The sequence below is a fragment of the Odontomachus brunneus genome, unplaced genomic scaffold (genome assembly GCF_010583005.1).
Source record: "Odontomachus brunneus isolate Ranch 3 - 2012 unplaced genomic scaffold, Obru_v1 Obru_scaffold_077, whole genome shotgun sequence".
Taxonomy (NCBI): domain Eukaryota; kingdom Metazoa; phylum Arthropoda; class Insecta; order Hymenoptera; family Formicidae; genus Odontomachus; species Odontomachus brunneus.
Window position 1 is genome coordinate 19740 of NW_022639527.1, and position 18247 is coordinate 37986.

General features: G+C 39.1%; 1 protein-coding gene across 1 annotated transcript; it reads right to left on the minus strand.

The window, feature by feature from the left end:
• Window positions 1–7299: 7299 nt before the first annotated feature.
• On the minus strand, window positions 7300–17798 carry LOC116847397. The gene is made up of 2 exons (XM_032822350.1): window positions 17606–17798; window positions 7300–11985 (listed from the first exon to the last, which is right to left on the minus strand). Exons 1-2 carry the CDS (start codon window positions 17635–17637, stop codon window positions 10173–10175), a joined length of 1845 nt encoding a protein of 614 aa, XP_032678241.1. The 5' UTR covers window positions 17638–17798; the 3' UTR covers window positions 7300–10172.
• Window positions 17799–18247: the final 449 nt, after the last annotated feature.

Here is an 18247-nt window from a genome sequence, read left to right on the forward strand (position 1 = left end):
AAATTATTAATACAACTATCAATCATTTAGATAATTTAGAACAAACATTGGAAACAAACGAACAAATATTATGGAACACTATTACACAGCTTTATACAGAAGAAACCGGAATCATATTACGTCAACATATAGACGAACATTTTACAATACTTACCGCTTTACTTAATGATTTAATACGTGACCAAAACGATATAGTAAATTATTTAGATAATATACAGTTAGGAAACTTACCCATCAGCCTAACACCCATAAATAGTATCGTGTCTCAATTACAAGAAGTAGCAATACACTTACCAAAAGGAACAAGATTTCCATTCACGCCTAAAACAGAAAATTGGTTGGAAATAAAGAAATTTCTCACAATTAGCGCGTATTACAAAAATAAAAATATCTTTACTATTTTATACTTACCTCTTATAACATATAATACGTACGAAATAGTACATATACATCCTTTCCCGGTTTACAGTCACGATAATATTTTCGCTTTAACTAACATTGTATACACACAAGTAGCTATTAACCAAGAAACAAACACATATTTACTATTACAAGAAAACGAATTAACACATTGTATAAAAATCAATAATCAATACATTTGTTCGCAACAAAATGCGATATATAGAATTAACGAAGAAACACCTTGTGAAATTCAGATGTATACGACATTACAAAATACAAAAAACTGCCACTTAAAATACATTATAGCTAACCACACCTTCGTAATAGCATTAACACGAAAAAATACGTGGTTATATTCCACCAATAGTGAGCAAACCATCCATATTCAATGTAAAGAAAAAACATTTTATGAAAAAATTAACAAAACAGGAATTATACATATTAAGGATCAATGTAGAGTAATAATTGAAGATAAGATTTTACAAGCACAAGGTATCATAAAGAGCACATTAATACAAACGCACATACCTGAATATAATATAACATTAGAACAGAAAAATATAAACGCGATAAAAAACAAAAACGAAATCCTACACGTAAAACCAAATAAAATAATACACAACCCATCCGAGTTGGCAGAATTAAGTAACAAAATAACACAAACATATAGAAATTTAGAAAACAACTCAAACTCGTTTCTGCATTATAAAAATATTATATACACAACAGCACCAAGCGGAATAACCATAGTCATAGTGATTATAATTGCGATAATTGTAATAAAGAAAATTAAAAGTGAAAAAAACTCGCCGATCGTAATAGAACGTAGCAACAAACGAAATATTAGAACACAACCTAAACCAATATTAAAACGCAGACATAGCCTACATGTACAGTTGTAAGAAAAAACGATTGTAAATACAATTATATACGGGAAAATAAAAAATTGTAACAAAGCGAAAAACATAAGCATAAGTAAGGAAAACGATTATAACTATTATTGTAACGGGAAAAATGATAAATTGAAAAGCGTTCGTAATTTAAGGCGAAAACGTCGCTCCAGACCTTCCGTTTTCTTGCTCCATGGGGGGAGGAATGTTATAATCGTTAGTATTATTTTTAGCGTTGCCGAAACGTTTCGTAAGAAACCGCTTCGACAGCGCTACAACATTATTATGATTGCGCAAGTGCTACGCTAAGCGTCGCCTTGAAAATATATTACAACATATTGGGGACAGGTCAGCATTAAATGCAACAACTTTACAGTTGTCTAAACACCCCCGCCTATGACCTAATTATAGATTATAAAAGGACCAGAAAAGAACGCCAAACAGGCTATTGCTCCTCCGGTCCTGCGACAGCAACTTACGCGACCGTCAATTTGTATTAAGTTAATAAGAACTCGGGAAGTTCACACAAGAAGTGCATTAAATTTATTTATTTAACTACATCATTCCGCCTTTGCATTCTCGACCCACCGATCCCGAACCTACTCAACGTGCCTCTCCACTTGGGGCGCAACATATTCATAATGCACCGGAAATAGAAGTAATTAGAAGATACTAAAAAAAAAGGTAGTGGTAGCATACATTTATAAAAATTATATTCATATAAATATTCACATAAATATAATTCATGTTTTCAATTACACAGCCCCACGGAAAAAAAAGTGCCATGTGCGAAAGACGATTAGACCACCACTCCTATACGTTTTTGAGGTCGCTGAATCTGAATCTGGTGTCTGTTTGATGTAGTCAGATCAGGTTCAAGGTCATTTGAAGGTCAACTTTTGTTTTTGACAGTAATGCAATTTTTTGCCGGCGGATTCGGAAAGAGCGGGAAATTTCGCGTTCGAATACGTAGTTCGAGATATTTTTGGAGGACATTTTTAAGGTCATTTGAAGGTCAACTCATGTGAGCATGAGTTTTATTTTTTAGTTTGCTCATAAAAATGGCAACGATAGCCTTCTAATTCTAAAATTTGGTCCTACATGCCCTGATTGTGGCTTTACCACACTTCCTTTCACAGTGAGAGTATTTCAAATCCTGCTACCTCAGAATATGTTGTAGATGGTGACACTACCCCGGAAGGGGATGTGTGGCATAATCCATCGTACGATATGCTGAGGTATCAAAGCCAGCGGAGGCGCGCTGCTCTGCAAGGAGGCGTTAGGGAGTTGAGAATGAAGCCGTAGTGTGTCCGACGACGAGATGACCAATTCCTCGTCAAAGTCGGAAAGCCCTCATACTTAGACCTAGGGAGGTTTGAGGGTCATCACCCCTAGGACGGCGGATTCACTAGCGATCGGACCTGGATCCCTAACGCACGATGTCAAATGAACCCTCATTTGTATATTGTAACAATGTGAATGGACTCATGGATGAATTAGCGCCTGGTATTTACAAAGACGATGAATGGAGACTTTTTATGGATTCTTCAACGCAAAGCCTGAAGGTAGTGTTACTTCACAATACGAATGTCTACGCTCCATTACCGGTAGCACATTCGACAGAACTCAAAGAGAATTATGAAGATATTCAATTAGTGCTAAATAAAATAAAATACGCAGAGCATAAGTGGAGTTAGTTAGTTTGCGGAGATCTCAAAATTTTGACAGTTATTTTAGAGCAACAATCTGGATACACAAAGTATCCTTGCTTCTTATGTTTGTGGGATAGTCGGGACCGTATAAATCATTATATAAGGAAAGTGTGGCCTCAACGGACTTCGTTTGAGGAGAATTCGAAAAACGTAATTCGTCAACCTCTGGTCAACCCTGAAAGAGTGCTGCTTACCCCTACATATCAAACTAGACTTAATGAAACAGTTTGTTAAAGCTTTAGATAAAGCAGGCGAATATTACTTGTACTTGCAATAACAATTCCCAAAACTATCTGAAGCAAAACTAAAAGAAGGGGTTTTCGATGGACCACAAATTCGAAAGATGCTCAGAGATCATAGTTTTATTGAGCACATGAATGATAAAGAAAAAACTGCATGGGATAGTTTTAAGAGAACTGTAGAAAATTTCCTGGGTAATAAAAAAAGTGAAAACTATAAAGAAATAGTAGCTGAAATGGTAGAGAATTCCCGAGTGTTAGGGTGTAATATAAACCTCCAATTACATTTTCTTGACTCACACATTGACTACTTTCCATTGAACTTGGGAGCTTATAGTGAAGAGCAAGAAGAGAGGTTCTATCAAGACATCAAAGATATGGAAAGACGATATCAAGGAAGATGCGACGTCAATATGATGACAGATTTCTGCTGGAACTTAAAGAGAGAAAGTGAGAAAAAAGGTGTCAAACGTAAAAGGAAGCCACTCTTCAGATCGTTTCGAGATAAACATGTCCGTTATAATAAAAATAGGTGAGTAAGAGAGAGGCTTTTTCGCAATCCAGAGTTACAAATTGCATTATCCGAACGTAAAATTTTCCGCTCCTTCCGAATCCGCCGGCGAAAAATTGCATTACCATCCATAACAAGAGTTGACCTTCAAATGACCTTGAACATGACCTCCAAAAATATTTTGAACCGCGTATCCAAACGTGAAATTTCCCGCTCTTTCCAAATCCACCGGCAAAAAATTGCATTACTGTCAAAAACAAAGGTTGACCTTCAAATGACCTTGAACCTGACCTGACTACGTCAAACAGACACCAGATTCGAATTCAGCGACTTCAAAAACGTATAGGAGTGGTGGTCTAGTCTTTCGCACATGGCACTTTTTTTCCCGTGGGGCTGTGTTATTATATCTATTGTTAAATTCACTATTATATAACACATATTCTATCTATTGTACTATCTTACATATATTCTACTATTGTATCACACATAGAGAAATATACTTATATTAAAGACACTGATTAACCACAATCATTTTACACAACACGCTCACACGTGGTATTTAAATATACCACGCATTATTTAAATATACCACGTATGACTTAAGGGGGAAGGTGTTACGTCCGACGTAACTTCTCTTTATTTCGATCAAGTGCACCTTCTGTTACCATCAGGAATGCAATAAATACCCTGGGTGGTCGATGAACAATGGATTGATAATAAGGTGTCAAAATCTAACTATTGATTATTGCTCACATGTCGTGAGAAACCGTCGTCTTTCCCCTTCAACTAAAAGGTGGTGAGAACTTGCGCGGGAGTATCTCGCCACCTGCCTATAAAAACGGGTGCGACTGTCTACACAGTCAGTCAGTCAGTCAATCAATCAGTCAGTCGGTCCCGAAAAGAATTTTATCTAACATTAATATATGAGATTACCGCATACTTACGCAGATATTTCTTTTTCAAAGATAGGAATGGAAGTAAAAGAGAGTCGATTTTTTTTTCGAAGACACAAGTTATACAGGCCTCGACAACACAACGCGTGAATATTATGTCATAATTAAATGCTCTAGTGCGCGAATATATCGTCGAGGGTTCTGTCGTGCCCGTGTTGCCAGGACACGAAAAGAGTTCGAGATCGGTGATGCGGGCGCGGCAGGGTGTGTGGCGGTGGATAAAATGTAGTAGAAGCTTTGACTACTTTTTGTAGTGTAAAATATAAAAAGGTTTATTTAATTTATACACTTGTATGAGTTTTAATTACTACTCCCGTACTTATGGGTTAATATGCGTACCGCGCGTAAGTCACGTATGACGCGGATGTCGCGGCGAGAGACCGAGATGTTAAGCCTTACGCGAGCGGTCTCTCCGCTTTTTTATAGTATTGTTTTAGACTTGTCGAAGGGGGTGCCTGGCGACAAGAACATTACCATATTTGGTAATGGTGTCATGCGTTTGGAATTGAGGTCCTAAATGCGGAATGTGCAAGGTGGTGCTTATCGCAGCACTTGCACATCGCTTCCTTGTTGTGGCGTAATTGAAACAATTCCTCGAGAAGTGTTTCGAAAGCGCTGGTACTACTCGCGATTATAACAGTTCTTACGCGAGCCCAAATATCGATCGCGAGAAATATTTATCTCGCGTATCGAAAAGCGACGACGCAGAAAACTATAATTTATTTTATATCTTTGCTTGCGAATGCAGCAGCACGCTACTCGTGTTGCTGTTTAACAGCGGAAGACTTTGTGATGACCGGATCAAAGAAATTGTGAGAGAAATCCTCGTAATTAGGCGTAATTACGGAGAGGAAATGAAGGATGTGTGGAGCATGATCGGGAATGTACTCAACCGCACCAGTTAAGCGAAATATCGTAATAATTATTGTCGTGCCCGTGTTGCCGGGACACGAAGAAAAAGTTCGAGATCGGTGATGCGGGCGCGGCAGGGTGTGTGGCGGTGGATAAAATGTAGTAAAAGTTTAGACTACCTCTTGTAGTAATATATATATATATAAAGGTTTATTTGATAAATACACTTGTATATGTTTTAGTTACAACTCCCGTACTTATGATTTAATGTGCGAACCGCGCGTAAGTCACGTATGACGCGTATGTTGCGGCGAGAGACCGAGGTGTTAAGTCTTACCCGGGTAGTCTTCTCCGCTCTTTTATAATATTGTTTTAGGCTTGTCGGAGGGGGCCTTGCCTGGCAACAAGCACATTACCATATTTGGTAATGGTGTAATGCGTTTTGAATTGAGGTCCTAAATGCGGAATGTGCAAGGTGGTGCTTATCGTCGCACTTGCACATCCGCTTCCTTGTGGCGCAATCGAAACAATTCCTCGAGAAGTGTTTCGAAAGCGCTGGTACTATTCGCGATTATAACATTATATAAAAAAACTACAATACATTAGAAGTATATGAAACTAACGATTGTTGTTTCCCGTAGCCCAGGAAATTCGGCCGAACACATGATTTTCTCGCCTATAAGAACGGTGGAAGACATCGATAACGACGTGGGTAAGTTTACATATACCAGTAAAATATTAATTACGACTTATTTTAAAACCGCATTTATATGCTAATTATACACACATACACACACACACACACACGCACCCACACACACACACATAGGGTATAGCAAAAGTACGGAACGGCAAGATAACTCGGCGGGGGAGCATTCTAGAGAAAAATGTTAAATATAAAAGTTTCAGGATTTTTTCCTGGCTATCCGATGGTGACCTTGACCTTGACCTAGACCTTGCCCTTTAAGGTTACTTCAAGGTCAAATTCGATTTTTCAAATGGGACTCCATACTTTGGACGCCAGAAATGAAAAGAGCGGAAAATTTTATGTTCAGATATGACCTTAAGTAACCCCTTCCCTTTGACCTTGGGGTCCCCCGCAAGGTCAAACCACGAGAAATTTGCAGTAGCCGCGTTTATCAAAGAACTTGAATCGATTTGGAATTCGTCAACTATTACAAGTTTTGAATTTATCCCCGGTTATCCGATGGTGATCTTGAATTTACCTTGACCTTCAAAGTCATTTCGAAGACAAATGTAGTTTTTTAAATGATGCTTTTACTTTTGACACCGGAAATAAATAAAAAATTTTGAAGTCGGATTTGTCTGTAATAGTCTATCCTCTCCACGAATTTTTATAATCCTCCTAAAAATCTACCCTGAAAATCGGATTATCAAAGGAACAAGTAATGGAGTAGCTGTGGAGAATAATTTTTCGAATAACTTAGGAGATAAAATGAAGGTAACAGTTAATGGATCATTCCATTTACTAAACTGATGTGAGAAAATTTGTGGTCAAAACCTAATAAAGTTGGTCATTGTTGGTCACCAAAGGTAAAAGGCGGTCATTGCTGGTAATTAGCGGTCACTAAAGATAAAAGTTGGTCAAGTTCTTTGATCAACTCGGCTACTACAAATTTTTCGTAGTTTGACCTTGCGGGTGACCCCAAGGTCAAAGGGGAGGGATTACTTAAGGTCATATCTGAACGTAAAATTTTCCGCTCTTTTCATTTCTGGCGTCAAAAGTATGGAGTCCCATTTGAAAAATCGAATTTGACCTTGAAGTAACCTTGAAGGTCAAGGTCTAGGTCCAGGTCACCATCGGATAGCCAGGAAAAAATCCTAAAACTTTTATATTTAACATTTTATACGCCGAGTTATCTTGCCGTTCCGGTACTTTTGCTATATCCTGTATATATATATAATTTTAGAAATCATCCAAAACGAGCAACCTAATAAAGAAGTGGAGGTCATTGACATTTCTGGTGATATCGATGACCAGCCAATTATCTGGAAACACTTTCCTGCTATGTCATCGATATCAGCGACCTAGCGATTAATTAGGATTTTACCCCATTGCCGAGATTCCGCTCCAGAAACGAGGTAAGACAGCGTTAATTTTCAATTTAAATTCATATGTAAGTCCGACGCAATTGATCATTTTATTGATCCTCTTTTTTTCAGTGGCCCCTGCGTTCATGATTCGCTCTCTAGAATATTCTAGAGTACTCGAGACATTCCGAAAACTATGAGAAAAAAATGTTTCTAATGTATGCGTATTTATGTAAATACTTTGATGGGAAATAAAAAAAATATTAATACATTAAAAAAATGTTTATTTATAAAGGTTTACAACTCTCTCCGGCACAACCAATTGTATATTTTCAATACATTCTGTAAAGCACAATGCTTAATGTGATTATTACATCGTAAAATGTTGGTTGCATCCAGTTTGTCCAAGGAAATTATGTCCTTGTAATCCACGTCCAAGGTCTCGATGATCAGGTTACTTTTCACATTGTCATCCAGAAGATTTGCCAACCATTCACGCTTTTCACGCCTCTTTGCATATACAAGGGCAACGCGTGATTTGCCAACCACAGCTGTCGTAATCAAGTGCTTGGCTCTGCTATACTCAACGATCCCGTCATCCCATCGTAGTCCATGATGATTAGCCGTCAACCAGTATACTCTCGATTTGTCGGATCTTGTGAGAAGATGCCATGGCATGGGACTAGTAAAAATATAATGGAAGATAACAGATCCATTTCTAAGTATCGCTACTTCCTTTACAATAAATCTCTTTCCCACAACGAATCCTTGCAAGTCCATAAACGTTGGTATGATACGACCATAGCGAAATGCTCTTCGATACATTCGGGATAAAAATGTTGTGTATAGCCTTTGATTATATTCTTTTCTTTCCACTGTTATTTGATTTTGAGCACTAAGTTGGTTAGTGGGCTATATTCAACTACACAATCATGCAAGATCAGGCAGTATGCGATAGTATTCGCTGGTATATTCTCTCTACACTCAAATTCTATCCGCACATCTACAGTGGCACTTTTGACAGATTCGTTTTGACGCGAACAATCGATAATCACGAAAGGACCTTGCTCCAGAAAGTCGATAGTTGTTAACCATGCCTCAGCACTGTTACATCCATAATACAATTTGCGAAAACGGCTATACATATCATAAAGTATTGCATATTTGTTTTTTACAAAATCCAAATTCATGTCATCGTATGGATAACACTCTGAATTTAGATAAAGTTTCACGTTGGTCAAATTGCAGTTGTTGAATTAAGTTATATTTATTTTCCTACATGAGATTTTTTCGACCAGTCTGCAGCGCAAAAATAACATATCGTGGCTTTTCCAAATTAATGGCTGTTTTGATGGTCCACAAATGTTTGATCGTGCTTTGCAGCAGAGAAAATTCATATAGATCCCATGAACGGAAACTCATACTCAGATATCGACCATTCTCCAAAGTTCTCAACAGGGCAAGTTTATTAATAACATTCAACATTACGTGAGGCATTCGCCATTGTATCTTGAATAGCTTAATCTTAGATTACAACGCTGAAGCTCCAAGTAGACTAATAAAGAAACACAACATCAATCATTATTCGATGTATTCGGTAATGAAAACGTCTGTCGTGGAACGATTCAATCGCACGGTAAAAAATAACATGTAGAAAATGTTTACATTCAACAAAACCTACAAATGGATCGACATACTGTCGCGTCTCGTGTCGTTGTGAGTACAATGGGTGCAAGCACCGGACCATCAGTATGCGATCTATCGATGTGACCCCTGCGATCGCTGAAAAACTCCTAAGTATGGTGTACAGTAGCGTAAAGATTGCGGCTCTAGCGAGATTCAAAGTGGGCGACTCTGTACGCGTGAGTAAGTTCAAGACTGTCTTCGAGAAGGGTTACCGAACTGGACAACCAAAGTATTCACAATTGTCAAAGTGCAGCATACTAATCCCGTAACTTATCTGCCTGAAGACTTTCGTGGAAAACCTGTAGGATTCTACAAACATGTTGTGCCCCAGGGTGGTGAGACACGTCGAGTAGATTCGGGATCGGTGGGTCGGGGATGCAAAGGCGTAGTGATGTAGTTTGGCAAATAAATTTAATGCACCTTTTTAAACGAACTTCCCGAGTTCTTATTACTTAATACAATTTGACGGTCGCGTAAGTTGCTGTCGCAGAACCGGAGGAGCAATAGCCCTGTTTGGCGTTCTTCTCTGGTCCTTTTATAATCTATAATTAGGTCGTAGACGGGGGTGTTTGGTCAACTGTAAAGTTGTTACATTTACTGCTGACCTGTCCCCAATATGTTGCGATATATTTTCAAGGCGACGCTTAGCGTAGCACTTGCGCAATCATAATAATGTTGTAGCGCTGTCGAAGCGGTTTCTTACGAAACGTTTCGGCAACGCTAAGAATAATACTAACGATTATAACATTCCTCCCCCCATGGAGCAAGAAAACGGAAGGTCTGGAACGACGTTTTCGCCTTAAATTATAACGCTTTACAATTTTTATCATTTTTTTTTTTTCCGTTACAATAATAGTTATAATCGTTTTCCTTACTTACAACTGTACATGTAGGCTATGTCTACGTTTTAATATTGGTTTAGGTTGTGTTCTGATATTTCGTTTATTGCTACGTTCTATTACGATTGGTGAGTTTTTTCCATTTTTAATTTTCTTTATTACAATTATCGCAATTATAATCACTATGACTATAGTTACTCCGCTCGGTGCTGTTGTGTACATAATATTTTTATAATGTAGAAACGAGTTTGAGTTGTTTTCTAAATTTCTATATGTTTGTGTTATTCTGTTACTTAATTCTACCAACTCTGATGGGTTGTGTATTATTTTATTTGGTTTTACGTGTAGGATTTCGTTTTTGTTTTTTATCACGTTTAAATTTTTTTGTTCTAATGTTATATTATATTCAGGTATGTGCGTTTGTATTAATGTGCTCTTTATTATACCTTGTGCTTGTAAAATCTTGTCTTCAATTATTACTTTACATTGATCCTTAATGTGTATAATTCCTGTTTTGCTTATTTTCTCATAAAATGTTTTTTCTTTGCATTGAATATGGATGGTTTGCTCACTATTGGTGGAATATAACCATGTATTCTTTCGCGTTAATGCTATTACGAAGGTATGGTTAGCTATAATGTATTTTAAATGGCAGTTTTTCATATTTTGTAATGTCGTATACATCTGGATTTCACAAGGTGTTTCTTCGTTAATTCTATATATCGCATTTTGTTGCGGACAAATATATTGATTATTAATTTTTATACAATGTGTTAATTCGTTTTCTTGTAATAGTAAATATGTGTTTGTTTCCTGGTTAATAGCTACTTGTGTGTATGCAATGCTAGTTAAAGCGAAAATGTTATCATGGCTGTAAACCGGGAAAGGATGTATGTGTACTATTTCGTACGTATTATATGTTATAAGAGGTAAGTATAAAATAGTAAAGATATTTTTATTTTTGTAATACGCACTAATTGTGAGAAATTTCTTTATTTCCAACCAATTTTCTGTTTTAGGCGTGAATGGAAATCTTGTTCCTTTTGGTAAGTGTATTGCTACCTCTTGTAATTGAGACACGATGCTATTTATGGGTGTTAGGTTGATAGGTAAGTTTCCTAGCTGTATGTTATCTAAATAATTTACTATATCGTTCTGGTCACGTATTAAATCATTAAGTAAAGCAGTAAGTATTGTAAAATGTTCATCTATATGTTGGCGTAATATGATTCCTGTTTCCTCTGTATAGAGCTGTGTAATAGTGTTCCATAATATTTGCTCATTTGTTTCCAAAGTTTGTTCTAAATTATCTAAATGATTGATAGTTGTATTAATAATTTTGAGTTGGTTTGCTATTGCATGTTGTAACGTCTCTTGTTTGTTTTCTATTAAGCTTAATTGTTCGTTTATTATTTTTTCATCATTCGCATCCATTATTCCAAATAGTGATTTTGTTAAGGATCCTATTCCATCTACTAATCCTCGTTTTATTTCTCTTGGATTTTTATATATATTGTGCAATCGTTCCGTTATATTTTGTACGCGGTCTAACCCCTTTTTTACAATTTTTTGTGAATTTTCACACAGTTCCCACGTAATGCTCGGTTCTTTTTGTTGGTTACATACCTCTTGTGTGTTTCTAAGATATTTTTGTATCTGGTTACCTCGAATGTCTATTCCCTGTATGTCTATTCTGATTACTACCTTCCATGTAGAGACAACTTGGTGTAATTGTCCTTGAAGGTCATAATACACTCCAGGAGTATGTGTGAATTTGATGATCTCATACGGTGCCTTTGTCTCTGTTCCTTTTACTCTGAGGTTGGCACTTTTTATCAGTACGAGTGTCCTGGAAATACATTGGGGTTCAGGTGTTGGAATAGATATGATACCCGTTTTTATTGTTTGCATGTGTCGTATTTATGTTAGCGACTAATGCATCTATCAGTGTTGTTTCATTCCCTCAACGACCACGATGTCGTCTGTCACAGTCCCTTGTACCGTGCGTCCTGAGGTAGTGATTTTATCTGTAGCCCTGTTGAATATGTATATAGTGCTTTTCGTTATTATTTTGTTTAGCGGGAATGTGTAGTTTGTGAAGAATTGGATGATGTTTTTGACGGTTCTGTGCCGTCTCCTTCCTGGAACGTGTCGGGAGGGTTTCACCGTCCTCCACTTGGTCGCGGTCATGGTCGTGCTATTTGGACTCGTGTGGAAACACTTCGGCAAATTGGAGCTTCCCAAGTCGTTCTCCAGGACCGACCTTTTTGTGGACGTGGCAAGGGAACACCTCCGTTCTAGGTAAGTTTTTTTTTAATCTTCTAAGTATAACTTTAATCGGTTCGCGTGCGTACGAAGTGTTCGTCGGCCGCGTTTTATTGTATAGTTTTCGTTAGGGTGTTTTTCAATTATTTCATATGGTCCTATCCACATTGCATCTAGCTTCTTTGATCTTCCCCTTCGTACTGTCTCGTCATGAAGTAACACCTGGTCTCCTATGTCAAGTACAGCTTTTTTCGTGTTTTTATCATAATACTTTTTACTTTTTATTTTCTCCTCCTTGACGTGCTCCCGGGCAATTTGATTCGTTGCTCGGAGTCGTTGTTTCATCTCCTGTGCATAATCCTCAATGCTGTATGTATTTTTTGGTGATCCTAATATGGACGATGGTAGTGTTGCTTGGTGTCCATATATTAACTCAAACGGAGTGTAATTAGTTGCAGAGTGGGGGGTCGTATTGTATGTGAATATAGCATATGGGGTCCACTCATCCCAGTCTGTTTGATCTTGATTTATGTAGTGACGAAGATATTCCGTGAGTGTACGATGAGATCTTTCCAGAGCCCCGTTACTCTGTGGGTGGTACGCCGTTGTTTGGATTTTTTCTATTCTCAATAGTTTACATACTGATTTAAAAACTTTACTTAGGAAATTCGTTCCTTGATCCGTTAATATTTTTCCTGGTATTCCATATTCTAATATAATCTTTTCTGTGAATTCTTTTGCGACGGTGGTTGCCTCTTGGTTTGGTATAGGGACCGCTTTACTAAATTTGGTCAACATGTCCTGGAATGTTAAAAGATATCTATTTCCATTTCTTGTTATGGTTAGAGGTCCTACTATATCTAATGCACACTTCTCGAAAGGTTCAGTAGGTGTGTCTGTAATAATCATTGGTGCCTTCTTCTGAATGCTTAACTTGTTCTTTTGACACAGTTCACATTTTCTTATATATTGTGCCACGTCTTTTGTTATCCCTTTCCAGTTATGTTTTAGACGTAGTCTATTTAATGTGCGTTGTACTCCTTGGTGTCCTCCTAATGGAGCGTTATGGTATTCATATAGGATTTGATTCTTCTCTTCTTTGGTATAATTTCGCATACCGTGCATGTCTGTGTCTTCTCCCTCTTCTTCTTCCTCTTCCTCTTCTTCTTCTTCTTCTTCTTCTTCTCTTTCCTCTTCTTCTTCTTCTGTTTTAGTCGTTTTAAACGGAGCACTTGTTTGTATTACTGATACCGGGGGGTATCTGCTTAGCGCATCTGCGTTAACATTTATTTTCCCTGATTTGTGGACTATTTCATAATCGTATTCTTCTAATTTCAATCTCCATCTTATTAATCTAGATCCGGGGTCCGTAACGTTAAATAGCCAAACCAATGGTTTGTGATCTGTAACAATTTTAAATTTTGTCCCGTAAATGTAATGCCTAAAATGTTTTACGGCCCATACTATTGCTAGTAGTTCTTTTTCAGTAGTACTATAATTTTGTTCCGCGCGTGATAGTACGCGGCTTGCATAAGCTATCGGATTGTCTTCTCCTATGCGGCCCTGTGATAATATGGCTCCAATTGCATGATCGGATGCGTCAGTTGTCACGACGAATTCCTTTTCAAAATTCGGATATTGTAATACCGGTGTGGTGGTTAGTTTTTCTTTTAACACGTCGAACGCTGTTTGTTGTTGTTGACCCCATTCAAATTTTTCCTCCTTTTTTGTAAGTTTAGTCAAGGGTCGTGCTATTTTTGAAAAATTCTCAATGAATTTTCGGTAATACCCTGCGAGACCTATAAATGACTGGATGTCTTTAGTTTTTTTAGGCCTTGGGAAATTTGTTATGGCCTCTATCTTTTTTGGGTCTGGTAGGATTCCCTTTTCCGAAATTATGTGTCCTAGGTAGGTTACCTCTTTCCTAAGGAACTCACATTTATTTGGTTGAAGTTTTAGGTTACATTGCCGTATTCTGTGTAATATACTGATAAGTTTTTTATTGTGATCTTCTAGACTATTTCCATATATTACTATGTCGTCTAGGTATACCAAACATTTTAACCCTTGTAATCCTGTTAGGACAGTGTTCATTAGTCGTTGAAAAGTGGCTGGTGCATTTTTTAATCCGAACGGCATTCTGTTAAACTCGTAATGTCCCGTAGGTGTTGAAAACGCTGTTTTTTGCTTATCTTTTTCTGCCATCTCTATCTGGTGGTATCCTGCTGCGAGGTCCAAGGTAGAGAAATATTTAGCGTTCCCCAATTGATCTAGAATGTCGCTGATATTAGGTAGAGGGAATGAATCTCCTATAGTTAAATCATTTAACTTCCGAAAATCGACTACGATCCTTAGTTTCGTTTCTCCTGAGGCATCCGTTTTTTTGGGTACTACTAATAACGGTGCATTCCACTGGCTGTTGCTAGCTCTTATTATTTTATTGTCAAGCATTTCTCGTATTTGCTTGTCTACCTCTTTCTTGTGCTTTTCCGGAAGACGATATGGTCGCACGTTCACCGGCGCGGCGTCACTTCGCGTGGTGATTTGATGCTTTACCACCGCGGTATGCGTGAGGCTATCTCCTTCGAGAAAAAATATATCATTATATTCCTCACAAATTTCATGTATAATTTTTTTTTCTTCGTTGTTTAAATGCTCCAATCTTAATTGTTGGTTCAATTTTTCTGTTCGCGCTGTCAGTTTATTGCTTTGATTTTTTGTGAGCATGTTTATCTCCGCGGTATCATATTTCGGGGTATCTTCTAATATTACATATGGTGTAGCTATTTCGACAATATTATCGGTAGTATTTACTACCGTTGCTGGACATGTGAAATTGTCAGGTTCTACCAAACAATTTCCGATAAAAATTCCTTGTGAAATTTCTTCAGCGGGGATTACTCCCACTCGATTTATGTTTACTGCGGCACGTATTATTACTTCACTGCGCGCGGGAAGGTTATACGTCTGCTGTGAAATCAGCGATAGACTTTGTCCGGAAATCATCATCGTCCTTGCTTTATAATCAAGATTAGCGCGGTGTTTGCGAAGGAAATCTATTCCTAATATTCCCTCGTGCTCGATTGGGAAATCATCCTGTACAACATATAGTTCGAATCTTCGGCGCTGGTTTCCTACGTTGACTGTGGCGATTATTTTTCCTATCGTGTAGGCTTTATGTCCGGTGATACCCGTAAGTGTCAGTTTTTCTGCAGTCATAGGGGTATCATCGTCCAGCGTTCGTATCTTTACGAGGCTTATTGCAGATCCCGTGTCAACGAGAAAAGGTATTCTTTCTCGTTTCGCCTCCTTTATTGGCAAGATGACTAAGTCGAATCCTGCGTTTTTATGTAAGTTTCGGCGGATCTGATTTACGCGGTAGTCGCGCACGCGATTTTGCTCCTTTTTTATTTCTCCTTCTGTATCATTAATAAATCGGACGTTCCCGTTTCTGCGCGACGTCGCTGGTTTATCTGTATTTACCGCAGTGATAGTCACTGGCCGCGAGGGTCTACGGTAGTCACGCGCGGTGTCCCGTGTCTCGGTCGGCTTCCCGTGTATGTACCAGCAGCTATCGCGAGTGTGTCCGTTTTTCTTGCATCGTGTGCACCATGTGTCGGTTGCATTCACGCGAGAGGTTACTGCTGGTTTAGGCAGAACGAACCGATTTCCATATCGACTGCTACGGCATTCGCGTCCCTGATGCCCTAATTTTCCGCACTTTTGGCATTGTATTATGGGAACATCTCGTTTAGTGTTCGCGAGAGATCCTCGGTTATACCGATTTATTTCGTAGGTGCGTGCAGGAATCTCCAGGGTTCCTTTAATTCTTTCTTCTTCAATTGCCCCTGCTATTGCCTCGGCTAAAGTCGCGGGTGCACGGGACCGGACTATTGTTTGTAGCCTGTCGTTTAGTCCTAGTTGATAGTTGATTAGGGCTAACGATTTCAAGAAAAAATGAATGCCAAGTTTCTGCGTGGGGGAGTAGAGATCCCCTTCCGTTCCGGCCTCGAATAGATCCGTAGTTAATGATTCTACACGGTTTCCGTAAGTTCGCGCATCTTCTCCAGGTTTTTGATGCAAATTATTAAAGTCTCGAAGTAGTCGAGTTATTGATTTCTTTTTCATGAAACATCTTTCTAACACACCCCTGAGGACAGCAAAAGTGTGAATGTTTCGGTTTTTTACCTCTGTTAGGGCGATTCCCTTTAGCTTGGTGCAGATTACTGCTCGAATTAATGTAGATTCGTCAGCAGGATGTATTAGCTCAAACGCGTATTCACACGCCGTTAGGAATTCTATTAATTTATCATCCTGCGTGCCATTAAATATGGGGATCTGATCTCGCGCTTCCCTGATGCGTCGGGATCGTTCCTCGCTAACCGGGGGTAACCCGTCTGGAAAATGGTCACTGTGACCTTGTCCTCGTCTGTCTGGAGGGTATTGTTCCGTATCTACGTTAATGTTTCTTACATTTTGTGGGTCGTCTATGCGAGAGTTAGTTAGTAAGGCTGCATTCGTATAGATAGTATCGCGCAAGTCCTCTATACGCGCTAATAACTGCTCATTAGCGTTATTGTATATGTCAACGTCGCGTCGAATTCTGCTGATTCCTGGTTGAGGATCGTTTACTTCGCTCAACGGCTCTTCTCGTAGTTGAGCCCCGCGGGGGCGAGAGATTTCTTGATCTCTTCCGTTCTCCGCCGCGTGTAGGGTTTCGTCGCGTTGCCCGGTGGCCATTTCGTCAAATGAATCGAATACACTACTATCGTAAGAGGTTAAAGAGAAATCCCCTCTTTGCGAGACGTCGCTAACGGTATCGTGTGAGGGTAAATATGCGCGGCGTCTTGTACGTCGGATGTCGTTTGTAATTTGCACGTCCGGTAATATGCTATGGTCTATTTCTCCGAAAGGGAATTCACGTTCGGCGATTACGTGCTCTGGGGATTCGCGTTCGGTTTCATCCGAATAGTCTAATACGCGACGCACAAGCTCTAATGTTTCACGCACGTCTTCTAAAACTTCGGCAACTGTCTCGTTGGGATTTGAAAGGTGTTCGATAGTTAATCGCGCTGGTGCGCTGTGTAGCCACGATTGATTTGGTATAGGTTGGTCAGGAGTACCGCTTCCGCTCGACATTCACGCCTTTACGTGTTCGCTCGCATAAACTTAATCGCTTAGATTACAATAGTTTCTCGACTTACAATAATGTTGTCACGGCTCTTCTGTAGCTCATCGTGTTTTGGGTGAGTCGGCAAGTCGTCACTCGTTACTGGGTCAATGGCGTTGGGCAGGTCGCGGTCGCCGCTGGTGCAGTCGCCGTAGGCTCCGGTGTCGCTGACAACGTAGTATCGTAGGCCGTAGCTCCGACGGTCGCCTTGATTACGCTGCTGCTCGTCTTTCACCGATTACCGCTGTCCTCTGCCGTCTCTGTTAGCCTTGTGGTCCCAGGGTGTTGTCTTGGAGGGCTCTCAATGACTTTTTAGCTCTCTCCAAATGTTTCTTTTTTTTTTTCTCTCTCTCTCTCTCCTTTTTTTTTGTGTGTGTATGGTCCTTGTTAGACGTCTTCGGGGCTTGTAATAAATTTTTCGAGCTCCCCTTATTGTTTCCTTTTTGCTTCCTTGAGCCTTCCCGTCTAAGTATGTTGACGAGGCAATTTTTTCTTCGTGCTTGCGATATCTGGTAACTCTTGTCTAGTAACGTATCTCCCACGTCACTTGTTGGTTCCGACTGTATCGTCTTTTTTGTTTTTTACGTCACTTTTCTAACCCGTAGTTTCTTTTTACAGGTAGCACCTAGGCCCCGGCGGACACCGATCCCACCGCTGCCACCAATTTGTTGTGCCC